The sequence below is a fragment of the Apium graveolens genome, chromosome 5, assembly GCF_009905375.1.
Source record: "Apium graveolens cultivar Ventura chromosome 5, ASM990537v1, whole genome shotgun sequence".
NCBI lineage: Eukaryota > Viridiplantae > Streptophyta > Magnoliopsida > Apiales > Apiaceae > Apium > Apium graveolens.
This window is the reverse complement of record NC_133651.1, coordinates 315,963,392-315,986,248: the sequence shown is the minus strand read 5'-3', so window position 1 is coordinate 315,986,248 and position 22,857 is coordinate 315,963,392. Positions and strand designations below refer to the sequence as shown.

Genomic DNA, 22,857 nt, shown 5'->3' with positions numbered 1-22,857 from the left:
TTTCTTGTTGAATCCTACCCTGATTCATATAAGAGAGTAAACTCAAGATAGCTCTGTAAGCCTGCATCAATCTATTCTTTTGCTACATTGTCTATGCTTTCTTTTCCCAAATCAACGATGCAAAACTAATACCAGTGTCCGAGTAATTTCATTCCCTATATTATTGCTTCCCACTGGCTACGGTAAGTCTAATGATTTGTTGTCGAGATTTGCTTACAGTACAGATTTTGTTATTGTAAGTGTACTGTCAGGTATCACAAACAACTCATATTAGATAAGCAACAAAACACAGAACCAACAAAACAAGCAAGAACTTGCTACACAAATAAGGAATCTGTACTAGATAAGCATAGTAGCATACCATGAAAAGCAACAAAACAAGCATGGACTTGCTTTGAACTACAAGCTCAAAACAGAACTCATTTAGACAACCTGCACAACACAGATAAATTAGTACATGAGAATATAGTTCTGGAAATTCCAGAAACTGGATTCAGGGCCGGGCCTGAGATTTCGTGGGCCCTAGTCGAAATTAGTTTATGGGGCCCTAATGTACATATACCATGCAACTTTATTTATATTTACTTAAAGGAGTTGAAATTTTTGGCGCCGGTGATTATAGGGGGACCTATGTGCAAGTCTTACTCGCCTATAGTCAGGGCCACCCCTGACTGGATTCTATTCTATAACAGCAGCACTTGTATCGTTGTTACCGGTTTTGCCTGCAATTTTTTTCAGAGCTAATTTGACATATAATCTCTCCACCTAGATTATGACAAAGAATTAGCACACTTTCCTCCTACAAGACCAGCAAACACTAAAATTAATAATAACAGACTTAACCAAGAGCTCAAATTGTTGCAAAAAGATATTTCACAATTGGAAACTAACTGGTTTTATACATTATACAGCTTGCATCTACTTTGTCTACTCCCAGAAAAGATGAGTACATAATTTTTAAAATTGGATTCGAGATTGATGCCATCTGGCATTGAATCGCCGTCCTTATTGCTTGAGTTTATATAGTTCTATCTTTGGCTAAAAGTTTCTAATGTAAAACTGGGACAAGCTAGTAAGCAAACAGAAAGAAACAAGAAAATCAGCAATAACAAAGACAGCCTTTTCATTTCTCCCTCATTTTGTCTTGCTTCATCAGCTATAATAGCTTCCACACGTTGTCGAATTACTTAGCAGACCCTTTCAAAGAAAAAGGTTTGTAGACTATCTTGATCAGAAAATAGAAAATGAAGGAAAAGCTAGGAGTTTTAGTATGTATAAGTATCTGGTTTGCAATGCATGGATGGTGCATGGGTGATTTTGTGGTGGAGAAGAACAGCTTAACAAATCACGACTCAAGAGAAGCTTTGTCACATCGTGATGAACGTGTCAAGTATGAGTTCTGGACGACTAGCAATGATGAGTGTGGCCCCGAGTGTGAAAGCCAGATAGAGTTTGTGAAGAACTTCAAGGGCGTCGCCCAGAAACTTGAACGGAAAGGGTACACAAGGTTCACGCCACACTACATGATCTGGTATTGCCCGAAAGCATTTGTTTCTAGCAGACAGTGCAAGTCTCAGTGCATCAATTATGGGAGGTACTGCACTCCAGATCCTGACCAGGACTTCTATAAAGGATACGAGGGCAAAGATGTTCTGAATCAGAATTTACTCCAGGCCTGTGTTTTTAAAGTGGCTAATGAAAGCAGAAGACCATGGCTTTGGTGGAACTATGTGGCAAAATTCACTATCCACTGCCCAATGAAGGATAACAAGTACACAAAAGAATGTGCAGATAAAGTTATGCAGTCACTTGGTTAGTCCCTGATTCATCTTAAGATATCTTTCGTATTAACAGATATGTGTTATACGATAATGATTGATCCGTTTAACATATACAGGCATGGATGTAAAGCAGATAGACAAATGTATAGGAGATCCTACGGCTGACATGGACAACCCCATTCTGGAGGCTGAACTAGCAGCACAGGTTTGTTTAGTTGAATGATAGACTCTCTCTCCCTCTCCCCCTCTCCCTCTCCCGCTCTCCCCCTCCCCCTCCCCCTCCCCCTCTCCCTCTCCCTCTCCCTCTCCCTCTCTCCCTCTCCCTCCCTCTCTCTCGCTCTCTCTCTCTCTCTCTCTCTCTCTCTCTCTCTCTCTCTCTCTCTCTCTCTCTCTCTCTCTCTCTCTTCCTCCCTCCCTCTCTCTCTCTCTCCCTCTCCTCCCCCCCCCTCTCTCTCTCTCTCTTCCTCCCTCTCTCTCTCTCAACTTTTACAACGCGATTAGCTAGTTGATAGTATTCTGCACGCGATTAGCTAATTGATAATATTCTGCAATACTGGCTCCAGAATGGAACAGGCTCTGGGGATAAAGTGACAATTGTGCCAACTCTTGTGATAAACAGCAGGAAGTACACAGGTATGTATAGGGTCAGAGCGTAATTTGTCATTTGTTTGAAATATGTTTGTGAAGCTAATAGTCCATTGTCACAGGTAAGCTGGAGAAAAGAGCTGTGCTCGGAGCCATTTGTTCAAATTTCAATGAGACCACAAAACCAAACGTTTGTTGAACTGAAGGTAATTAGTTAAATTTTAACTATTTATCACAACTTCATTTCTGACAGATAACACTCAAGTACCCAGCTAATACTTGTATTTTTATCCTATGCCGGTTTCAGGATGACCTTACAAAAGGTTGCAAGTGCGAAGTGCCCATCAAGCCACCAGGATTTATGGGTGACTGTACTAACAGGCTAACCTCTGTGAAACTACTTCATGGTCGATTTTCTGTTAACGACGAGTTCATTAATCATATTCTCGAATTTCTTTCGATAACTTGCAATATATATGTAACGCTAGTTTTCTATAATAGACATTTCATCAACCCTTACTCCCAGTGTTTATATATTAACCCTGTGTGTGTATTCAATATAAAATAGTTAAAATTCAATAATATCTTGAAGCCTAGTAAGTTTGAAGAGTCTGCATCGTTCGTTAAACTGCTTATGACAAAGAGTCTGCATCGTTCGTTAACCCCCTCCACCTAAATTATGACAAATAGTTAGCACACTTTCCTCCTACAAGACCAGCAAAAACTAAAATTACAAATAACAAACGCAACCAAAAGCTCAAATTGTTGCAAAAAGATATTGCACAATTGAAAACTAACTGGTTCGTATACATTATACAATGCATCTACTTTGTCTGCTCCCAGAAAAGATAATACATAATTTTCAGATTCACGACTGGGCATATACACACAATGTTTGAGGTATTAGGCATGCAGATTCATTGTGCTGCCTACACTAATTGTATTTGATGTATATATCAGGTTGTAAAAAGAACCAAGTAAATATGTAGCAATGCCATACCTTACAATGCCACTAACTTTCTTTTCCAGGTTCCAAATTTGATCCTCCACTATCACCACCGGCACCCAATATGATCCGATAGATATAAAATCCTACCATAGCACCACTGCACAATGTAAACCATTTATAAGCCATTACAAGACAACCATAAATTTGTTGCAATTGAAAGGCTACAATCGAGTGAATTCCGCAATTTGTTTAATGACGACATATGCCGACTGAAGTAAAATGAAAGGAAAGCCAACAAGATTTGATCATAAATGCCAACAAATAGAGCATCTTATCTTAAAGTAACCAGCAGTTTATATTTCAGAGGTGAAAATCAAATTAACTCAAAAATACAATCAATTTTAGAGTTTTACTATCTGCGAAGGTAAAAATTTCAATGCTGGCATAAAGGTTAAGGCACATATGCAATTTTTGTAAAATCAGTAGAGCTCTGAAGCCTGCGTAAGAAAGAAAAATTGTACCTAACGAAGGCCGTTACAAAACTGGAAAAAGATGATCTCTGCAACAGAAGTCAGAAAATGTGAAGAGACACATAAATCAGTTTCTTCATTCAAAATAAACTTAACGATAAAAACCACTCAAAGGGCAGTCTTACCACAAACAGAATGCGCATGTCCCTCAGGAACAGTATGCTTGCAATTGCTGCCAAAATAACAGTGAAATCACAAAGTAAATACAAGAGCTGTTAATTAAACCGAGAGCTGAAAATTTTGACCATGAATGCTTTGCAACACATTTAGAAATCTTACATATAAACTTCAATGGTTCCCAAAAAAAACAAATTAGATGTGTATACATAAAACTATTCAGGCAAGGAAGGTAAAAAAATTTATGCAAAATCTTAAGAGTATCATCAGTCGACAGTTCAAGTGTAATGAGAAATATGATTAGTCCTAGGAGACTAACCTGTCTGCCCCCTCAAGGCCATTAAAGACGATTCTCCATTTTTCCATGATCTCAGACTTGATATACTCAATGCTAGGAGAGCACCACCAAGGATAACTCCGAACCTAAGAGCAGAAATACTTCCAGTTATCATGAATGAGAGGAAACCACTGAATGAAAGGAGGGTGCCTACAAAACATGAACAATAGAAGGGTAAATCACAGTATACCATCACTGACTTCAAGTTCAATAAAGAGCAATAGATGAAATCAGGTGCACCATGCTTAATGATGTAAAATTGTACATACCATATGGTATCCCAATATAAAAATCACGAACTTGAGAGACTTCATTCAATTCATTACTTGAGGAAGCAAAAGTTTGAACAATGTCTTTTACTGGTTCAGGGGATTCATCTGCAGCTTTGGACAGATATTGTTTGCTCTCTTTACTGACTTCCTCGGCAATAACAGCCAGATCTTTTTTAGCCTTTTCTGCTTGAATCTTTAGTTGTTTAGAAGTTTCCCCTAAGATGACAATTGCTCTTTTTGAAAATTCCTCATATGCTTCCTGTGACACACTCTGCATCTTTAAGGCCTGTTCTTTAAAAGAAGCTAACGTCTGATTCCAGTATTCTTCGGATTCATTACCCTCTATCGGGGTATCCTGGTGCTCCTCCGGGCCTTCAGTTTCTAAAGGCTTCTAATATAACAAAACGAAATAATTTTTAATAGAAACTCAGTATAACAAAACTACAATAACGGCAGGTAAGTTTTTTGATACATTAATATATCAACAAAAAGGTCGAGAAGACTGCAATCCATATAATTAACCAAAATTACCAATTTATATGTTTATCACTCAGAAGTCACATCCATTCACATCTCCTTCTTTGATCCTATATACAATTTAAAAATCTGTTCCTTGTGTTATTCTCGACCAACCCGATTCTCACATTTTGAGACATCAGTCTGAAAATGCATAATTTTGTGCATTATTCCGACAAAGGGAGTAAGGCCTCTCAATTGATTTAAAGAGCTTACTACAAATAAGCGATTAAACTAGGCACTGCAAGTGTACATATTGATGCAAGAAAGACATAGTAACATTATTGGAAAATGGATATAGATGCAATATAAATAAGTAATACTCGTTTTTTAATATATGACGTTTAACTTTTTGACACACATGTTTAGGAAGGTTGATAGCTAGAATTATTATTTTTAAAAAATTCTTTTTTTGAATAAAAATATGAGATCAAAACTTTTATTCACTCAGAAAGTCAAACGTAATATATTAAAAAATAAAGGGACTAATAAAACAATTGCGAGTTGGTACTAATTAGGATATCATCATACACTAATGCTGCCTAGTAAAACTGTTCTCCATAAAACTCGACCCGATTAAAAAACAGAATTAATAACATTGAAAAATGGAGAGGGGGTTGTTTACTGACCGAGTCGTGTTTAGAAGCGGCAAATGAGAAAGCGGAGCGAGTGTTGTTGTTGCGATGAATACAATGATGATGCAGCAGTAGCGGCGTAAGGGGAAAACGACGTCGTAGTGGCAAGGAGGGAAGCTTGTAAGAAGTTCGGCTATGTTGTTGAAGCGCTGAAGAATGGAATGGGATACTACAAGTTGACATAGTAATCAACCTACAGTTAGGGTTTGCAATTGTAAAAGATGGACAACAACTCATCTCTCTCTCTTGTGTGCGGGAGAGATTACCAATGCAGAATGTAATATATATAGGGAGAGATCGAGAGAGAAAGAGAGAGTAGAGAGAGAGAGAGGAGAGAATGGTATGTAGTTTAATTAGAGTTGAAGTTAAAGAAGACGGCGTTGGTTAGTTTAGGATACTTTGCTTTTATTCGTCCTTCCTAGGTATTGCCCTCACCTACGCCTCTTTCTACTTTTTGTCTCACACGCACTGAACCAATTATAATCGAACCTCAATTTTTGAAATTGAAACCGAAACCGAATTCAAACCGGTGGTTATAATAAAATATTTACATTTATTTATTTACTTATATTAATATTAATATTCGATTTTATATGAAACACGACACGAGAATGACACGAAAACAGATGTACATGAACAAGAAAGTACACAAACCGTAAATGGATCGGTTTTGTGTTTGATTATGAGAACATGACACGAAAAGATAAATGATACGAAAGTATACGACGCGAACGTATTGACGTGTCTAAAAATCTACTAGTTGATGCAATCAAGATGGCAACAAAAATCACTTGAAATTTAAACTAGTATCGTTCCCCGCTCTACAAAATATCTGTTTCGGACATCACATGAATATATCTACATTGCTACTCGCTCTGCACATAGTTCTTTTCCAGTTTACTACAAAATAAGGAAAATCTGGATGTTACATATCTGTAGCCGGTTGCGGAGAGTCTGCTAATTGGATGGTTTCAAGTGACATATCTTCGGAGCATGACAAAATATAAATTCTTCAAATGTTTCAGACACGACTCATATACTGGCCGCTTCTGGTATCAACCACGATTTCTTGACCTTTTTCTACAAACAATGGGACATTGACAATAGCGCCTGTTTCAAGAGTTGCTGGTTTTGACCCACCTGCCACAGTTGAAGTGATTTAAGGTTAAACAACATAGATAAAATTGTAATTACAACACAGAAAACTGTGTTTGGGTAAGGACAACAGTCATTTGCACATTTTGTAGACTACTTTGTTACCCTGATACTCGTACTGCCTTTGTACAACTTCACTGCAGTGTATTTGCGTGAGTGTGAGTGCGTGCACCAGAGAGTCATATCAAGGAGATGCAATTCTCTGAATCTAAACTGGTAAACTAGTCTAAAGCTCAACACATTAATAACTGCCCGTGGTGGAACCAGGAACCAAAACTGGGGAGAACAACTTGAACTTTGAAAGAATTATAAAGAAAAGTTCCGGACTCATGGCCTGTTTTTAGAACTACAAAATTACCCAAAACCAGTTCAACTACTAGAATCCTTTGGAAATATCTGTAATGAGTATTGGGTTAACAACATTTCCACCCCACAATTATGTCACTTTTTATACATAAATCGTCGGTATTAACCCTTAATGCATGTACATACATAAACTCTTTTCCAAAATTTCTTTCAATAATGCCCTTGCCCGCTATCGTAAGAAAATTTAGAGAAAGGGTTTATGTGTACACAGCCACATAATTAAAGGATTGAAGCATAATTATTATTTTTTCCTTTAAGGGTTTAGGGGCATAGAGTGACATACTTAATGGGCAAAAGTGTTACTAACAGCATTCATGTAAATTTGATGCATCAATATTTTGAACAGGAAGGTAGAATGTAAGTAATTGAATGCCATAAGATGCATGAACTGTATACGCATAGTCGAAGATGGTGTCTAAGATTAATTTATAACTCATAACAATTATTTACTACTTATATCCCTCTTGCTGATTATTTAGCCTTTAGCCCTCCCGGTCAGTGTCAAGCGAATGGTTATCTTGCTGGAGGCAGATAAAAAAGCTAATATAAGACAAATTACACTACCTTGTGCTGTGTCGCCTTTAAGACCAGGATCAGCCTCAACAACCTTTAACTTAACATTGATTGGAAGGTCAAAATCAATAACCTGCAGCCATATCAACACTTAGTTTTCTTAGTAATTTTACTTGAGAAGAAACAGAAAGGTATTATGGACTTATAATGGCAAAACGATTTTTTTTACTTTATCCTTCCAAAATAGTAAATTGCAGTCCATGCCTTCTTTCAACCACTTCTCCTTATCTCCAACATCTGAAGCATTAAGTCGATATTCTTCATATGTAGTCTACAGATAAATATTCCAATATTAAGTACAATGACAAAAGCATGAAGCTACTTCTTACTGCTTGGAAAGAGAATTTGCTTAAGGGTGAGGGCACGGCCGTGTAAGTGGTATAACATTGAACAGCACCAGCAAAGCATAGTATCTCTATAGTGTATAAGATTTAGCTACTTTTTAAAATGGAGGGGACAATCAGTTGTACCTATCTAGCTAGTGCAGATATACACACGTTCAGAGACCCCATTTTATGACATAGTGACAAGAAGAATACATTGAGGTCCCTATCTAATTCTTCCACCACTTTATATACAGACAAAAGAACATTATAATGTTTATGATTGAAAATAACATGACTTTTGATCTTATAAATGATTCATTTAACCTGGTGCTTTTTACAATCCTGGTAATGATTCGAAAAAATGAAAGAAATTAAGTACTGCTACTGCCATACTACTTCAGTGAAAATCTGGAAGAAGTACAACACCACCTTATAAGCCCTTACAGCTAAAACCAACAACCTTCAGGGTTCAGACCGACACACAGAAAGATGTTGATGCTGACCACTTCAACTTCACCAACAAATTTAATACGTTTCAGGATATAATCGCTCATATGGCCTAAAGATACCAGCGCTAAGTAGACATTAAGGACTATGAAACAATAATACCAGTTTGCAATAATACCAAATTGCAAGGATCCACATTTTTTTAACCAAATATAAGGAGGCAAGGTTAAACAATTGAAGATAGAAAATTGTAAGGATTGAATGTATATGATTTGATAACTAATGAGTTGCAGTGGCTTAAATGTAAATACTTTTTCTTCAATCTTTTCTTCGTGGATTTTTAGAGAAACTGAATCACATAAAAAACGTAGCACACTGCACGCAAACAAAGATCAGCCTTACCAGGTCCATGAAAACAAATTGTGGCCCATCCTTGTAAGTGAATTGCTTTGTCTCCTTAAATATATCAGCCTCTTCTATCTGGCCATACAAAAGAAATCACAGATTTGGTTTTGGATAAGAATCCACCGTAATATATGCTTGAAGTTCTAAGTATTTGCCATAATTCAATGTTTAAAAGCATTTGTCAGCACATTTAAAATTTTAAACACATTTCTTTTGATGACACCTTTTTAGGATAAAACGTGTTTGTTCTCCTCACATGGTGGAAAAAAAATGCATTACACTGTATAAGCGTACATCTTCTCAACAGATTTCCAATCATCAAGCGAAGACTTTTAGCTAGAGCCGGCCAATTGTGCTGGTTTGAACCGCCGGTTCGGGACCGGCTCGTACGGAAACCCGGAATTATTCGGCCCGAACCGGGCCGGTTCAAGCCCGCACAATTCACTAAAAGCTGCGAGCCGGTTACGAATATAGAATTAGAAAACCGAGACCGACCCGGCCCGCACAAACCCGCTCGAACCGACGAGCCGCACGAGCTGCACAGCCCGCCCGGCCGGCCCGCCCAGCCCAGCCCAGCCCAGCCCAGCCCGCGGTTCTAGTGAAACATTCCTTAGCTGCTTTGTTTAACTCATTGTTATATTAATGGAGTCTTTTCTTTTATTCTCCACTTTCGTCTTTATAGATGGAAAATCTATGTCTTGATTATTTTTGTTTTTAGTTCTCCATATTAGGCATTTTCTAGTAAATAAATTTTGTACATTGTGGTGTTTGTCTTGTATTATTGCATAGAGATTAAAGGTTGGATATTAATAGTTGCCGAGAAAAAATTACAACCCACTTTCTTTGATTTGGAACTAGTTTAACTTGGAAAAATATTTAATATCCTAAAAAAACATAAAAAGCAACCATGATATCTTTTGTTTTGTGCACCAGAATAAAACTTTCAGTGTAATTTTGTATGATGCAAATTTACAAGTGTATAAACCACCAAATTCGGCCCGCACGACTCGCACAAGCACGCGAGCTTGCGAAGTTTAGTGCCGGTTACGAGTATTATTTTCTTTATTCGAGCCCGGCCCGGCCTGGTTCGTAAATTCTATGTGTCGGTTCAGTGTTCATGCTTCACGGTATTTAACCCGGCCCGGCCCGCACGGACCGCCCAACTGGCCAGCACTACTTTTAGCACATAAAACTATGAGCAAAGAATAATAGCCTTTCTCTTCCAGCTCAATAAAAAATGCAATCTTTTTGCCAAGCGAACAAATAATGCTGAATGAGAAAACCTGCTATACTATCCTCCAAATTCATTCAATCAAGTGTAATACAAAAATTATGATCAAAACATCATTTTTCAAAATTGATCAAAAATTCGATTATATTATAGGTAAGTTTAATTAAATGATCACCATGAACCTACTACTAGTGGCACACTTAGACGGTGAAAATGTCCAATTTTATGTATTACATCGGAAGGGAGTTACCCTTATAAGATTAAAGCCTATATAAACCCACCAAAAGGGATAGGATTAAGCAACACAATCAAATGAGCGACCATTTGTGTCTTGGATACATGTTCTACTACTTTAATTGATCATGTAAATGATTAATTAATTAAATGACACAATAATTAGGTAGATTTTTAATAACATCCGAAAGTTAATATGTTGATAATAATGTGAGTAATGGTAGAGAAATGTAACAAAATCTAGTACTGAAGTTACTAAAAGGAAGCTACGGCTTAGCTGCGCGTGCTTTGAAATTTGTCTATTTCGTAAAACAGGACAATCGGAGTACAATCAAGGAAAGGAGAGCCTGTCTATATGCAACCCTTCTTACTAAACCACAGATACATAATGTTTAATTTTTCCAAAACAAGAAATACCTTACTTCCAGCTCGGAATGTTTTCTCAACCGTGTTTCCAGTCACATAATTGCGCATAGTGGTCCTCACATATGCAGCCCCTTTTCCAGGTTTTACATGCAGGAATTCTACAAAAGGCCACAAGATATATTATAGCAAACAAAGAAGGAATCTGGCAGGTATATCATATTCTCCTTTTCACTCAAGAGTCAACAATCACAAGCAGAAGACAAGAATGAAAGACCAATACACTAGAAAATGAGATACTTACATACGATGCTAGGGTAAAGAAAATCTAGGAGGTATGTTTTGCCTTGCACATTACAGTAATACGTCATAAAAAAACACATCTCCAGAGTAAAATCTTAGCATACTAAAGCAGTAGACATATAGTAAATGTCTTTCAGGAGATGACGTCTCTTGAGGCTAGGACTCCATTTTTCGATGTTAAACCCATCCACCAAAATATAGTAGCAGCAGCTTCATGAAGATATATAGAAATGTCTACTGTGCCTCTTGATTAAATCTTTAAATGACTCATCAATTAGGATTAAAATCCTTCAAATTTAAAATTCATCTTAACTAATAACAACACATAAACATGTTTACGAACATGACCTCAAACCCGAAATTACACTAATGTTCTCTATGCACCTTAACTTATCGACAAAAAAAGGCCATAGCCCCAATTAACCCATTTCACCTTATTACATTTTTCACCCAACTACCACACTGAAATTCACTATCTCAACAAAAAATTAAATCTTTATTGCCAATTCACCGAAATCCCAATTCAACTCAACACTCACAATAAATTGGGGAAAATCGAAAATAACAATATAATCAACCAAGAATGAACTAGGAGAGTACCTATAACTTTCCAAGGAGCACCATCAACCTCAACATTGCTGCCAACCTTAATATCATTACTCGAAAAAGCATAAATTTCTCCAAAAAACAAAAATCCCAAAAAAACCAATGTTAGCCACACAAAAAACCAGTAAAATGCAACAAAACCATCAAGAAAATGGGAAATGTAGCTCACTTTGGAATGCAGGACGCCTGGAAGAAGTTCCCCGAAAACCCGAAACTCGAAAACTAGAGAGGGGTGAAAAGGACAGAGAGGAGAAACGAGTGCTGCTGCTGCAAACACAAGGCCAAGATTTGACAACACTGCTCATTCTTGGTCCTGTTCCAGGCAAGTATGATGGGCAGGAAACAAAAGATTGAGCCATTTGTTTGTTACAATTGTTGTAAGTGAATGAACATAGACAAAGTACAGAAAATGGATAGATACAAATATCGTATTATGGTTTAGGACAGTATCAGAATTCAGAAGTGCAGGAGATAGATAAGGAACTGCTATGTGTGTGTTTTCTTGGTCTAATTTTTGGACCAAAACCCCCCTTCTTGTCATTATTCCCGATAATCGTGTGTTATATCATGTAACATGCTACTCCGGGATCTATATTGAAAGGACCCAGATTTAAAGAATATTTTATTGAAAGGACCCAGATTTAAAGAATATTTTTTAGCCTTCCGCGGAAGAGCATTTCTTCTTTTCGCGGATATTATTAGCGGAAAGGAAAAATGCAACTAAAAAAAATTTCTTAAATCTGAATACTTAAAATAATGATTTAAGGATAACAAAAGATTGTTAGAAATTAGCACCGTTTTTATCCTCTTGCCTCTTGGTTTTATATTAAAAAAACTTATGAACTTGAAAGAAAAAACACGGAATTAACCATTTTTTTTTAAATTAACAAAATAATCATTCTCAAAAAATTAGTCAATTTTAGCCGACCGAATATTTCAGTCCTAATTTGTAAGGATACTCCACCCGTCATTACGTATTTCATATATGATATGCTCCACCACAGTTGGGTATTTCATCGATTGGCCAACTTTCAGAAATGGATCATTTTTGGTAATTTTATATAAAAATAGGCTAAATTTGTCTTTAACCCAACTTTTAACTTGTGAAAATTATATTTGGGAAATTTCCATAAAAACAATTTTTTTATATTTTTGTTTATTCTACTTTTTTTATTTGCAGAAATAGGATTTTTAAATTTTCTAGTTTTATTTATTCTACAATTTTAATTAATTACGAGGAAAATATAAAAAAAGTTATATTTACTACCTTTTTTCACAAATAGTGATATTAACTACAATATGACCATATAAATTTTCACTGTGTTCTACATTTTATGAAAATTGTATTCTGCATCGATATAAACTTTCACATATATACACCTATAATATAGGTATTGATTGTTGGATGAACTTCTGAGCTTCAATTAGAAACTCGTAAATTATAATCATTCTTAATCAAATAAAATTAAACAACTTTAAAATTCAACACAAATCTTAACTCGGTAAATTTTGACAATCCTATTTTTTTAAATATAAATCAAAATACTCTTCAATTTCAAAAATTCAAAAAAAAAATTAGAAAAAAATCGGAATTGAATTCGGGCCCTAAGTCTGTACTGTTTGGTATGCTTAAGGGTTAAAAACTAGAATCAGTATAGGTGCATAAGATAAGGAAAATAATAAAGAGTCGATTAGGAAATATATAAAGCAAAGATAAATATATCTATACTATTATATTATAGACGAACCATTAAAAATTTGGTTGTTGGTGGTTGGTGGTTGTTGGTCATTGATCACTCAATTCAGAGCCGTCAAATCAAATCGACGAGAAATGTTAAATTTATTTTTAAAAATTAGTATTATTTAAAAGGTATAAGGTTCGAATCCTGACAGTAACATATTAAAATTATAAAAAAATAGTATTATTTAAGAGATATAAGGTTCGAATCCTTCCGACAACATATTAAAATTAGAATTTACAATATATAATGATAAAAATAACCGTGCATCGCACGGGTTTTATACTAGTATATATAAAACATGTACTTAAATATATATGAAATATGTATTTCTAAAGTCCTGTAAGTAAGTGATATAAGAACTCAACTAATGCATTAACACACTTCGTTTCGTTGATGTAAATAATCAGTTCTACTTATTTTGTTAAAACAAGAATATTTATTTGTCGAGGTTTGACTTTATCTTTTAAACTCAATATAAATCCTAATCGAGACATAATAAATTTGAAAAATTAAATATGAAAAATGCAAAATGCCATGGGATGAAGATGAACATGAAGAATGTCCAAATCGCACTTACTCAACTTTTTAAATTATATTTTATTTAGTTTGAAAAAGCCTCCCTCCCATTATATATGCTCTCCACGTGCCTTTTTTCCATTAGTTCTCTCCCATCAACATCCTCTCCTAATTACTCATTTTAATTACTATTTTATTTAATTATTATTTTATTACATGTAGTTTAGATATACATACACTACGTACTCTTCTTTTTCTTTTAACCCTTTTGTCCCCCTTTATTGAAAAAACTAACACGCCGGAATATATTCATTTCCGGTCACATTTCAAACCACTCAAAAATCTCACTAGGGTTTGTTTCTTTCACAATCTTAAGCCTGCCCTTTTGTTTCTTTTTTCCATTTATACATAAAAATCTCAACTTTACTCAAAAGTTTTGTTTGTAGTCTTTGTAAGTTTTAGGGTTTTTTTTCTTTTAGTCTTCAACTTGAAGTTTTGAATTTTAGTGTGATACAGTAAAAAAGAAGTTTACTTTAAGGGTAAATTTTGGTTTTATGAGTGGTGAAGAGTATTGTCAGAGTTTTAGTATTTTGTTTTTGTTGCTTATTTGAGAAGCTAGTAGTGAAATTGAGATTGTAAGTATTGTTTTGACTTTTGTGGAAATTTGGGAACTTTTTGAACTATTGTTTTGTTCAATAATTGAAGATTAGTTGTATTGTGTATTTGATTCAATATGAGGCATTTGTGGTTGATTTGAAGTGAGGAACATGAGTTGTGGTGACAAGAAAATTATAGGAATAGGTAGTAGAGGAGAAGAAAGGGAGAATGATTCGAGGAAGTCGGGTGAACAACATAGCTCAAAATCGAATGGATCCCTCATGGGATCATGTTCGGTTATTGATGATAGAGTACTGGTTGATCCTAAATTGTTGTTTATAGGTACCAAAATCGGGCAGGGAGCTCATGGGAAAGTTTATGAAGGAAGGTGAGTGTATGCTGATTGATTTCGAGGCCTCAATGTTATGTATTTCTTTTATCTGCAGCTTTTATGTTATTGCTTCTGTAGGTTCATTTGTAATTCTAAGAACTGTAGGAAAGAGAAAAGAACCATTTTTTCTTCTGATATTTTATGGAAGATATCCATGTATGTGAATTCTAGAGTACTATTGGATTCAACTTGTCTTTTCGGTGTATCTGTTAAGTTCATATCTGCATCATTGGATTCTGTTGCAAGTATATATGTGTCCAAGTTATGTAGCTAAATTTGTCTGTGCCAATTTTTGGACTTCTGTAATCCCGTATTATCAAGTAATGCTGGTTCTATTCAGGTTCCTATGACATGTGTTGCTGTAACTAAGTAGGCCTCTTAAGATTAAATTTTCAGGTATGGAGATAAAATTGTTGCAATCAAAGTTCTCAATCGTGGTAGCAACCCAGAAGAGAAAGACGCCCTTGAAAGTCGTTTTGCTAGGGAAGTTAACATGATGTCAAGAGTAAAACATGATAATCTTGTAAAGGTTAGTCCTTTAGCTGTATGTTGGTGGTTGTATTATATTCAGATACTGTTTCTTTCTGTTCTGGCCTGGATTTCTGCATATGAGCTTTATATGCATATCATTTTGTTAAGCGTGCCATTAGCTGGTTGCCTGGTTCCCTGTATTGCAACTTGCATCCAGATTTCATTTCTTTTTATATAATAGCTTCATGTATTGTTTTTAGTAACTATTAAAGCGTATCTTTTTAACGTTATTGCAGTTCATTGGAGCTTGTAAGGATCCTTTAATGGTGATAGTTACAGAGCTCCTACCAGGAATGTCCCTCCGGAAGTATTTACTCAGCATTCGTCCAAATCAACTTGATCTTCATACAGCTTTGAGTTTTTCCATTGACATTGCTCGAGCCTTAGATTGTCTGCATGCTAATGGAATTATTCACAGAGATCTAAAACCAGGTACCGGATATCTAGTCAGCTCAAAATTATTATTATTTTAAATAGTGAGGGAGTATATATGCGAAAAATACATGTCAATTATGGTCATCTTTGGATTGTATGTTCAAAGTAGTTGACCTTTATATTATTATTTTAAGAGTAATTCTTTAGTTCCCAAAAAAATCCCAAAAGATGAGTTGTCACAATTTCATTGGTTGTTTTCTCATAAATTTAATGGACCCCACATGTGTTAGTATGAATCCCACTAATTGGAACATGCCATGTGTCATTTTGGGATTTTTATAGTAGCTCCAGCATTACTCTTGTTTTAAATAGTAGTTATATAAATAAATAGGTATTTAGTGAACTTTTATAACTAGTCAGGGAGTATATCAAAAGTTGCAAGTCAAATATGCTTTTCTTGTAAGAAATATATTTTAACTGTGGTAGAAAAATTATTTTATGAGTTAATTATTGATGAACAAGGAGCGAGTATAATGAAGCAAGCCATGTGATCCATAAAATCTGAACAACATATATGTAAAGTTTTTAATTTTGTAATATTATTTATTTTCTTTAATAGTAAGGGATATATATGAAATTGTTATGCAGATAATTTGTTGCTTACGGCCAATCAGAAATCGGTAAAGCTTGCAGATTTTGGTCTGGCAAGGGAAGAAACTGTGACAGAGATGATGACTGCAGAAACTGGGACCTACCGTTGGATGGCACCAGAGGTTTGTCCTATGTTTAATCTAAGCTCTTCGAGCATTTACATTTGTATTTAATTTTATTATTTTCTGAAGTAAACATTGAACATTAGATTTGCGCATAAGTCTGGTGCTGTTAGGAATCAGGACTGGTGCTGTTGATAAGAGTGCTTTATCAACAGATATATTTTGCTTACCTGCAGTTTATTATACTATCCCTTTTGTTGTTCCAAACTATTTTACTGCTTATAGATGCCGCCCAGATAATTTTTTTAATTTTACTATTTACAGTAATTTTCGCCTTCTAGTGCCTTTCCTGCAGCTGCTAAATACACATCAAACATCCTTAAAATTATTTAAAAACAATTTCTTTTCTTCAAAAATAATTAAAAACAGTTTCTTGATTTTCCAGAAAAGTTCCCAATAGCTGTGAATTCAGAGAAACAGCCTCTCTACTATACTGAGTATAGGTAAGGTCACATCTTAAGCCCATACACTTTTCTTGGTTGGGACATATTTGCATGTTTAAGTTGGTTTAGTATGTCAGTAGTTGTATATTATCACATGTTACTGTACTTCAAAAAAATGGATTATGTTCAAAATCTATTGAGGAGATGAATGGTTTAAAGATAAATTATATTTTAACTAGAACAAAAATAAATTAGTTAGAGCTAATGTAATATGGAGCAAGATTAAAGAATTAATTCATGTATTTTGCATTAATAGATGACGCGCAACATACATATATATACACATCTTATCTTAAGTTATGGTTATGAATTTTTAGTTAACTTTAATTTATTATAAAGTTTATTTATATTAGTTATGCAGTTATTGAGTAAACTTTTCATTACAGTAGCAGAGCAATAAAAAAAGTTCCTTTATCTAACATAATTACTGAATTACACTAATAAATTAATATATAGAAGTGGATATTGTTTAGACTAGTTTTCCTAATATTATGGCTAATTTGTTGGTTAAGTTTTAGGGTTTTACTCATATACGCGGAGATTGATCTTATATTATTACCGGTATGCGGTTAAGAAATAACGGGACTGCTGTATAAAGCCATCAATCTGAAATGCTATTGCTTTTACTTGTGATACTTATTCTATACGTAAAGCTGTTTTGTATTTTATGGTACCATTTGCAATTTTCCATGACGCAGTCGGATCAAAATCTGTAATCAATTACAGGTTAGGTAGAATGTTGCTTTTTTTGATATTGGTGCAGTCTAAATTCAACCAAATTTATCAATTTATTGTTTTCGTCTGTAATTCCATCTTTGTCCTGCATCACATAAACTTGGTTCTCCAGATATAGAATTGACATGTCAGAAATATCATTCACAGTACGACAGATTACGATTAGCAGGAGTCTTGGTGCTCCCAAGGCCCGTGAATTGTGCTATAGATATTAGATACGTGGTTATCTTTACCCTTCCATCGATTTCTGACGATAAATAATAGCGGTAGTTTTTAGGAGTTCCACTGAAAACCTTTTAATAACTGATTTACATATGCAAAAATCACTCACAGCATTACTCAGTCAAGGAAGCTGGTGCTGTAATTATTAGCAAGTAATTTAAGCTAATATCAATTAAAATTATAGTCTGCTGATCTATTGTTGCATTGAGCAAAAAAAGATTCTTCTTAGTTGTAGAGTTATACTTACAATGCATCTTACAACATTTAGAAATGCCATTAGTTTATGCACAATGCTCATATTCTATTCCCATCATTATTCATAAACATGGTACATGTACCTTTGCAGTTGTACAGCACTGTCACATTGCGTCAGGGGGAAAAGAAGCATTACAATAACAAAGTTGATGTTTACAGCTTTGGTATTGTCTTATGGGAGCTACTGACTAACCGAATGCCATTTGAAGGCATGTCCAACTTACAAGCTGCCTATGCTGCTGCGTTTAAGGTACTAGTAACTGTCTATCAGAATGTTATCTAAAACGAGCATGTTTTAGGGGTTGAATTGTCACAACATTATATCATACTCTCTTCATCTGTATAAGCCTGCTGAAGGGTGCATAAAATTAGTACCTTGCTGAGCTCCCGACCAGTGAACGGTTGTGTAATCTGTTTTCTGTGTGTTGTAAAATCTGGGCACTAGCAAATTACACCTATCGGGATCGGACACATCATGTAGAGAAAAATGTGTTGTCCTTGATATCTTGAAATGTACTCATAGGTCACAGCCGTCGTTTCTACCCTTTAAGAACTTATAATTCTCTAGCCCAACACTATATTTGTAGATTACAATATGTAGTAGGTTTGTTTTCTGATTTTGCAGTCGACATTATATAGTGTTTACATGCGCTATGTGGTTGTAACTTGTAAGAATACCTGTGCATGAAAGCGTATTAAGGAGACAATAACATCTGCACTATAATTTTTTTTTAGTTCATCTGCACAAAATGTTATCGAGAATTGTGTTGGAATAGATTATTAGGCAGATCTCAGCACTTTTGGGACCTCTGTCAGCCTTTACTAGACCTGATCTTTCAGTTTTATGTTTAAGGTTTTATAAGATGCTGATTGAAGTACAATTTCTGCCTTTTGATCTTTTTCTAATATGAATTCTGTTCATACCTTTCTTCTTTAAAAATTGTTATAGAAAAGCTTTTTCTAGCATATGCGTTGTACAACTTTTAACCTAATTGACCCCCAATCTTAGACTGCACGGTAACAAAAGTTGACTGCCAGAAAATTCGCAGACCAATAAAAAGTTGACTTAAAAAAATCATTTGGTGCACAATCAAATTTATGTGTGACTACATGGTGAAGAACCTTGAGCTTATGTATCAGTCATTTTTTTTTATACAAATATGTACCAAGGAAAATACATTATAGTTTTTGAGTATTGTATAGAATCGAGGCAGGTGAGCCAAATTAATAAGCTAGATCTACCAAGTAAATAAATTATATTCGTCAGGTATTGTATAGAATTGAGGGAGTTGAGCTGGATTTTCCTAGGCAAGGACCAATGCTGATGCTATTGTGTGGATTGCAGATAAAAATGTGTAACCTTTTTAGCAAACTGTTAGTTTGTTGATAAATATTTAGCATATCTAATTTTAATCTTGTGACCGTCTGAAAAATAGTTATTCCATATGGGATCATCTCTTTTCATACTTGGTATATCTGCACACTGTGACCGTACTAACTAATATTGCATTTTTCTTGTTGGAAATGCAGCAAGAGAGGCCAAGTCTTCCAGAGGATATATCCCCTGAACTTGCATTCATTGTGCAGTCATGTTGGGTTGAGGACCCTAATATGCGACCTAGCTTCAATCAGATTATTCGTATGCTCAACGAGTTCCTCTTCACGCTCCCTCCGGCGTCGCCATCATTGTTAGAGCCTGACACTGTTGAGTCACCAGAAGCAACAAGTAATGGTACTGTGAGTGCATTGTCTGCACGCAGTAGGGGAAAATTCGCTTTTCTTCGGCAACTCTTTGCTGCAAAAAAGACCAGGAACCCCCAAATGAGCGGGTAACTTTGAAAAGCTCCTTTCTGTTACAAGCAAAATGGCCCTGGACTAGAAGATGTATATTTTAGGAGCTTATTATGATAACAACCTGAATTCTAATGATCCGCAAACTGTGGAGGTTCTAGAATCGAAACTGTGCTAGTGGAGAAACTGATTTAGCAAATAAATAGGGTATAGCAATATTGCCTAGTTAACCTTATTATAAAAGAAGGCACGTCTCTCGTTCAATACAATGTCTTCTCTTTTTCTCCTCATTCTGGAAAGGCCTCAATGCAGTGCAGCATCTCTCGCTTCCCATACCAGCATGTGATTTGGTTTTTAGATATTAGTTCAATTCAGTTGGCTGAAAAGCCTGAAAATTTCCACGTCGCTTCTAACCATTCCGAAGGCATGCTGATTAAAAATTAGCTTATTTGTGTTAAACATGCATGCCCATTGTTTATCTGCAAATATCCTCAATATATTTCCAACTATTTACAGCTTATAACTGTTTCCTGGTGTACATATGCTGTCTGCAAGTTTCTCCAGGACCCTCCCTGTGATGATTGTACTGCTGATCCAAGCATGCACTCATGTGTAAGTGCTGACTGCTGATTAGGGGAGTGTTAAAGTTCTTGATTGTGCTTTGCTTTAGTGATAAACAAAATCTAATACTTCCTAGAATAGATTGGAAGATGAAGTGCATGTATCTGGTGGAGCCAGTTGAACCATTTAAAAGATTGGGCATGCATCATCATGCATAATTCTTTGATTAGTTACTAGTACTTTTTAAGAACCAAATGTCTTTCTGCAACTTGATTTCTCTCACTCTATGTGTTTGTGGAGTAAGTCAGTTAAGCTTGTAGGTTGATTAGAAATGCACTTACCGGGTTATAATTTATGACATACCAAAACCATATGATTGTTTTTCTATCCAAATGACTCACGAGTCACGTGGGAGGGGGTTTAACTCGACCTCGTCACTACGTTAAGATCTCATCATAAACAAAACAAAACTTGTATGTTGGGTGGGTATTTTATTTTGTGTTCTAGCACTGTTTAGCTGAAAGAACATGTAGCACTATATTATAAAAATAATAATATAAATTCAAATAAAGATGAATAATGTTCTACCGAGTCATTGACCCCTATGAGATGAATGTGTTGGTTTTACATTGTTATCGGAGTAGGGTACAGTCACATGTCGTCGAGTGTAATATCAAGAGTACTTTTAAGTATAGATCACGGTATGATATCAAGAGTCCGGTCTAAAAAAACGAATTAAAATATTATACCGTGTTTAAAAGATCACGGTATAATATATTACGGAAATCGTTTGTCCTAAAACATTACTCAACCGTAATTCAATCATAACTTTAGATATCCCGATCTTCGAGGCATACTACTTAATAATGTTTGATGAAATTGGTTTACCTTAAAGATGCGGGAGTCATACTAATAATACGATGGATTTCAATATACTCCCTCCGTCCTTTTGATTTGTTATCAAAAGTATTGGACACGGAGATTAAAAAATATTTATAAAGTAGTGAAAAAGAGAAAGAAAATTTGGTGAAGTGGTGGGACCCATTGATTTTTAATGTATAAAAGGGAGATAGTGGAGATAAAAGTAGTGTGAAAAGGGAGGAAAAGTGGGGAAATGGAGGGTAAGTTTTGAAATGTAAAGAAATGGATCGGACATCCTAAAAAGGAAAGTGTAAAGAAATGAAAAAGATATAGGAAATATTAAATATGTCTAGTTTTAAATAGATTTATAATCTTGCACAAGTAATACGAGAAATTTTGAACGTTTCACATTAAAGTGTGGTCTCCTTGAAATATGTAACTCGTCCTTTATCAGAAAATGGTATTGATTTAGAATAACAGTAACTCACTTCAAACAAATTTCATCTGTAATAAGAGCTTTTCGCCAAGGATGAGGGACGGCAATATCGGACACGATCTGAATTCTGACTCAAACTCGACTCAATTTATAGCGATTTATTAAGAGAAAACCCGAATTGAATCGAATAGAATCTGGACAATCCGAAAAGACCCGTTATTAAGAAATTTATTTATTTTTATTTAAATATTTGATTTCATTAAATTTTAAGTAACTTTAATTTGACCCAAAATTGATCCGTTTATAAATGAACTGAAATCTGAAGTTGCCACTCCCGTGATAAAGATTTTTCACTCAAAAACAATTACAGAGAGGCAGCCCAACACGACTGAAATGAGATTTCTACAAGGAATGTGATTCCACATGTCTATAGTATATAAATTTTGCATCATTTTTTTAATAGTGAAAATTAATTTAAAAGTCCCTCAAAAATATGCATTTTATTATTTAGGTTTTGGTTATATTTTTTAAAATATTGTGATTTCTAGATATTTTAAAAAATCATTATTCCATGAACAAATCAAAAAATGAAGTTGAAAAATATTAATCGGCTAAAAATCCGTTAGTCAAATTTCGATGGACATCAAATTCTGACCGAGGAACGCTAATCAAATTTGTAGAGAGTTTAGTTCAAGAAACTTAATGTAATATCCCGTAATTTTTAGAATTAGATTAATAATTAAATAATAGAATAAAGAGTATTAAAATTAGAAAAGAACTAGGATTTAAAATTTAATTAGACTAATGGGCCTAAAATTTGGATCACATTCTAATATGGATAACTTGTAGGTTAAAATATAGGGTTTTGTATCGTTATAAATACCCTATCCGTCTTCC

General features: G+C 34.9%; 4 protein-coding genes and 1 long non-coding RNA gene across 8 annotated transcripts; 3 read left to right on the top strand and 2 right to left on the bottom strand.

Moving 5' to 3' along the window:
• Positions 1–95: 95 nt before the first annotated feature.
• LOC141659527 (protein FATTY ACID EXPORT 3, chloroplastic-like) lies at positions 96–6,355 on the bottom strand. 4 transcript variants are annotated; one of them, XR_012549779.1, is made up of 8 exons: positions 5,717–6,355; positions 4,569–4,962; positions 4,282–4,449; positions 3,971–4,017; positions 3,837–3,874; positions 3,367–3,472; positions 362–432; positions 96–244 (listed from the first exon to the last, which is right to left on the bottom strand). XR_012549779.1 is itself a non-coding variant. In XM_074466441.1 (7 exons), exons 1-6 carry the CDS (start codon positions 5,957–5,959, stop codon positions 3,379–3,381), a joined length of 984 nt encoding a protein of 327 aa, XP_074322542.1. In that variant the 5' UTR covers positions 5,960–6,355; the 3' UTR covers positions 2,779–3,072; positions 3,367–3,378. The 4 variants fall into 4 exon arrangements, 3 of the variants coding, with proteins under 3 accessions (XP_074322542.1, XP_074322541.1, XP_074322543.1); XM_074466441.1 differs by lacking the exons at positions 96–244; positions 362–432 and adding an exon at positions 2,779–3,072; XM_074466440.1 differs by lacking the exons at positions 96–244; positions 362–432 and adding an exon at positions 2,779–3,038.
• On the top strand, positions 1,293–1,817 carry LOC141661316 (vacuolar-sorting receptor 2-like). Its single transcript, XM_074468301.1, has one exon. It carries the CDS (start codon positions 1,293–1,295, stop codon positions 1,815–1,817), a length of 525 nt encoding a protein of 174 aa, XP_074324402.1.
• LOC141659529 (uncharacterized) lies at positions 1,923–2,567 on the top strand. The gene is made up of 3 exons (XR_012549780.1): positions 1,923–1,986; positions 2,345–2,414; positions 2,489–2,567. It is a non-coding gene; the product is annotated as an uncharacterized LOC141659529 (long non-coding RNA).
• A 142-nt stretch (positions 6,356–6,497) lies between the features above and the next one.
• On the bottom strand, positions 6,498–12,265 carry LOC141659528 (uncharacterized). Its single transcript, XM_074466443.1, has 7 exons — positions 11,901–12,265; positions 11,726–11,803; positions 10,877–10,983; positions 8,992–9,069; positions 7,986–8,087; positions 7,808–7,889; positions 6,498–6,862 (listed from the first exon to the last, which is right to left on the bottom strand). Exons 1-7 carry the CDS (start codon positions 12,088–12,090, stop codon positions 6,744–6,746), a joined length of 756 nt encoding a protein of 251 aa, XP_074322544.1. The 5' UTR covers positions 12,091–12,265; the 3' UTR covers positions 6,498–6,743.
• A 1,968-nt stretch (positions 12,266–14,233) lies between these two features.
• LOC141659524 (serine/threonine-protein kinase STY13) lies at positions 14,234–20,931 on the top strand. Its single transcript, XM_074466436.1, has 6 exons — positions 14,234–14,974; positions 15,374–15,506; positions 15,745–15,940; positions 16,532–16,656; positions 18,403–18,561; positions 19,842–20,931. The coding sequence occupies exons 1-6, from the start codon at positions 14,757–14,759 to the stop codon at positions 20,142–20,144; spliced, it is 1,134 nt and encodes a 377-aa protein (XP_074322537.1). The 5' UTR covers positions 14,234–14,756; the 3' UTR covers positions 20,145–20,931.
• Positions 20,932–22,857: the final 1,926 nt, after the last annotated feature.

What these genes read in the sequence shown, in the direction of transcription:
- LOC141659524 (XM_074466436.1), top strand. Translation starts at nt 14,757, where the DNA reads ATGAGTTGTGGTGACAAGAAAATTATAGGAATAGGTAGTAGAGGAGAA. An exon ending in AACATGATAATCTTGTAAAG is followed by an intron (nt 15,507 to 15,744) that starts GTTAGTCCTTTA and finishes ACGTTATTGCAG; the next exon opens with TTCATTGGAGCTTGTAAGGA. An exon ending in CCTATGCTGCTGCGTTTAAG is followed by an intron (nt 18,562 to 19,841) that starts GTACTAGTAACT and finishes TTGGAAATGCAG; the next exon opens with CAAGAGAGGCCAAGTCTTCC.
- LOC141659528 (XM_074466443.1), bottom strand. Translation starts at nt 12,090, where the DNA reads ATGGCTCAATCTTTTGTTTCCTGCCCATCATACTTGCCTGGAACAGGA. An exon ending in CAGGCGTCCTGCATTCCAAA is followed by an intron (nt 11,804 to 11,900) that starts GTGAGCTACATT and finishes TGTTTTTTGGAG; the next exon opens with AAATTTATGCTTTTTCGAGT. An exon ending in CATTCCGAGCTGGAAGTAAG is followed by an intron (nt 9,070 to 10,876) that starts GTATTTCTTGTT and finishes TTGTATGGCCAG; the next exon opens with ATAGAAGAGGCTGATATATT.
- LOC141661316 (XM_074468301.1), top strand. Translation starts at nt 1,293, where the DNA reads ATGCATGGATGGTGCATGGGTGATTTTGTGGTGGAGAAGAACAGCTTA.
- LOC141659527 (XM_074466441.1), bottom strand. Translation starts at nt 5,959, where the DNA reads ATGAGTTGTTGTCCATCTTTTACAATTGCAAACCCTAACTGTAGGTTG. An exon ending in TTATATTGGGATACCATATG is followed by an intron (nt 4,450 to 4,568) that starts GTATGTACAATT and finishes CATGTTTTGTAG; the next exon opens with GCACCCTCCTTTCATTCAGT. An exon ending in ACATGCGCATTCTGTTTGTG is followed by an intron (nt 3,875 to 3,970) that starts GTAAGACTGCCC and finishes CTTCTGTTGCAG; the next exon opens with AGATCATCTTTTTCCAGTTT.